The sequence below is a fragment of the Colobus angolensis genome, unplaced genomic scaffold, assembly GCF_000951035.1.
Source record: "Colobus angolensis palliatus isolate OR3802 unplaced genomic scaffold, Cang.pa_1.0 Scaffold13, whole genome shotgun sequence".
Taxonomy (NCBI): Eukaryota; Metazoa; Chordata; class Mammalia; order Primates; family Cercopithecidae; genus Colobus; species Colobus angolensis.
In genome coordinates, this window is record NW_012114252.1 from 9,194,733 (window position 1) to 9,198,119 (window position 3,387).

The 3,387-nt window shown below is 40.3% G+C and overlaps 1 protein-coding gene across 1 annotated transcript in view; it reads right to left on the minus strand.

Moving 5' to 3' along the window:
- Positions 1-3,387, minus strand: part of SLC15A1 (solute carrier family 15 (oligopeptide transporter), member 1) — a 78,362-nt gene that overhangs the window by 32,263 nt on the left and 42,712 nt on the right. The window contains exons 10-11 of the mRNA XM_011933815.1: positions 1,388-1,474; positions 744-833 (exon numbers count right to left, since the gene is read on the minus strand). Of these exons, the coding sequence (XP_011789205.1) occupies positions 744-833; positions 1,388-1,474 (177 nt within the window). The remainder of the gene's footprint in view (positions 1-743; positions 834-1,387; positions 1,475-3,387) is intronic.

The following is a 3,387-nucleotide window of genomic DNA, read 5'->3' on the forward strand; positions in this document are numbered from 1 at the left end:
GGCAGGAGAATGGCCTAAACCCGGGAGGCGGAGCTTGCAGTGAGCTGAGATCCGGCCACTGCACTCCAGCCTGGGCGACAGAGCGAGACTCCATCTCAAAAACAAAACAAAACAAACAAACAAACAAAAAATAAAATAAAATAAAATAAAATAAAAAGAAACACTATCCGATTGCTTTGGTTACCGAGCCCCACGCGTTCAGCTGTCTAACACGATTGTGAAAAATTCCCGGGTATGTGTCTTAGGGCTGCGGGAGAAAAGACAACAGGTCACCTGCTGGGTTCTAGGTCCCTGCTGGGAGAGGAGTCATTTTCCACCCCAGGATGGTACTTCCAGCCCAAGCATTCCATCTTAGAGTGGAAGAGATCAAGTCCCTCTCCATTTATGTATGGACTCCACAAAACGCAGTGTATCTTGTTACCATCTGTATTGTTAGGAAAACAAACTCTTTACTCTCAGTTTTGATTGGTAAGAGTCCTGGATGAAATCTTTCCCAAGGCTTGACTTGACCTCACCTAACTGTCTTCATTGTTTAGCAACAGAATGTGGATAGAACCACCTAGAAATGCTTTTGTTTTTGTTTTTTACAATAAACTCAATGTGATCGATTAAACAAGTGAAATATAAATGAGGAACTGGAGGAGAACTTTTTAGGTGTGAAATACGAAGTGAGCCTTGGTACCTGGCAGTGTCAGATGTAGGCTTGCTCAGTGAAGAGGAGAGGAAGCAGAGTTTCACATTACCTGCTGGTCAAACAAGGCCCAGAACATTGGGAGTGGAATATACAGGAACATCACCCTCATAACCATCTTAATTTGGGAGATGAGCCGCTCCTGTAGTTGGAGTGGGGGAGGGACAAATTAGCCACACCCTGTGTCCTGTGCCACTCACGACTTGCAGTTGCTGCTGAGTTTCAGTGGAGACACAGATATTTGCATCTAGAGACAAGCTGGGAGGTGATTAATCCAAAACATACTGCCGCAGTTTTCTTTAGAAAACCGAAAATGTCTAAACTATTTAAAATAAGAGTGAAAGCATCTATTTAGGAGGTAAATTACGTGCATTTACTAAATGTAAATCCCACCACCACTGTCACCACCGCTTGACTCTCCTAGATTCAAACTAAGGTTATGTGATCCCAATTACATATAATTAATGCCAGATTATACCAAATGAAAAACTATGAAAAGATAATATTATTTCCAGATCTATTTATCAAGTTATTTCAATTAAAAAAATGCATACATGCATGGTTTTATTTAATATGCTATAAAGGTTAGGAAGGTATAACTGATCATTTTTTCCATCTAACCTTAATCTCAATTGAGATTTTGGGTGTTCACTTCCTGCGGGAATCAGGGTCATTGTAGCAATGACAGTTACTTACATCGTATTTCTCTTTAGCCCAGTCCAGCCAGTGCTCCCTCTTGGGAAATGCCTTACTCCGATGCCTAAATCTATTTTTGATGGCAAACTGAAGGAAGGAAGAAAAATCAAATTTCAAAACAGGACCAATAATTTTGTCAGGGAAGCACATTTCAATTAAACTACCTTTACTAGAAAAATATGCTTGCGAGAAAAGCAAAATATACAATTGTATCTACTAGTATATGAGCACTTATTTCTATTAACAGTCTCTTTCCAACAAGCATTTGAGTTGGGGTGAACAGAGTTAAGCTGTGTCCACTTCACTCTCCAGATCCTCTAGAGAAGCACGCCCAATAGAAATAGAACGCGTGCTTGCAATTTAAGTTTTCTAGTAGCCATCTTAAAAAGAAAAAGTGGAACGGCTGAAATTCATTCTACAAACATCTTATGTAACATGATAAACCCCACTCTGATTTTAATAGGTAATCAATATTTTAAAATTAAGATTTTTTACCTTCTTCCATATTTTCTTCAAAATCCAGAGAATATTTTATACTTATGACATAATCTCAATTTATTTGTTTGTTTTTGAGACAAGGTCTTGCTCTGTCGTCTAGGCTGGAGTACAGTGGCACTGTCTTGGCTCACTGCAGCCTTGACCTCCCAGGCTCAGTGATCCTCTCAGTTCAGCTTCCCAAGTAGCTGGGACCACGGGTATGTACCACCATGCCTGGCTAATTTTTTCAGTTTTTATTTTTAATAGAGACAGGGTTTTGCCATTTTGTCCAGGCTGGTCTTGAACTCCTGAGCTCACGCGATCCACTGGCCTCAGCCTCCCAAAGTGCTGGGGTGGCATGAGCCACCATGCCCGGCCAGCATATCTCAATTTGGATGCTAGATTTTTATTAGAAATATTTGATCTATATTTAGGTTTTATAAAATTTGTGTTTGAAAAACTAGATTTACACATTAAGTTGTTTCAAACATACTTAAAAGCTTTCCAATAACTGAAGTGAGTATTAGTTTTTAAGAGTAAGAACACACTACAGAGAAATATATTTATTACAAAATTAAGGCTATAGGGAAACACTTTAAGATATAATAACACAGGTCAGAAAAATACGATGACCCACCCATCATAAAATTAGGGACTACTAAGATTCCTTGTTAGTGTTGTTTAGGAAAAAGGCCTTTGGGAAGAGCAAAGTGCATTTGCAATGACACAGCAGGAAGCGATGCTGGTGGAGGCTGCCGGCATGAATGTGATTGAAAGGCAGTAATTGGGCCAGGCGTGGTGGCTCACACCTGTAATCCAAGCACTTTGGGAGGCTGAGGTGGGCGGATCACTTGAGACCAGGAATTCAAGACCATCCTAGCCAACATAGCAAAACCCCATCTCTAGTAAAAATACAAAAATTAGCTGGCTGTGGTAGTGCACACCTATAGTCCCAGCTATTCAGGACGCTGAGGCTGAGGCAGGAGAATTGCTTGAACCTGAGAGACGGAGGTTGCTGTGAGCCGAGATCGTGCTACTACACTCCAGCCTGGGTGTCAGAGTGAGACCCTGTCTCAAAAAGAAAAAAGAAAAGGAAAAAAAAAAAAGAAAAAAAGAAAAGCAGTAAGTTAAAGCTACAGGCTGACTTTAGGATACTTCACAATATAGTTCTCATGACTCTAAATAGCTTGAAGTTGTTCTTCTGGAGTTGGAACTAAGTTGTCAATGACTCGTTAAGGAAGGACTGGGATGGGTAATTGGTAAGGTCCCCTCTTTGCTTGGAAAAAGCTTTTTGGTGGGAACAGGTCTAATGTTAGAAGAAAAGAGTATAACTGCCCTTGAAGGGATTTTTTTTTTTTGACAGGGAGAGGGCACATTTATTTCAAAAAGTGAAATACAACACAATACAACAATCTAATAGTACAATACAATTGAAATATAATACAATAATCCCAGCACTTTGGGAGGCTGAAGTGGGCGGATCACCTGAGGTCAGGGGTTTGAGACTAGCCAGGCCAACATGG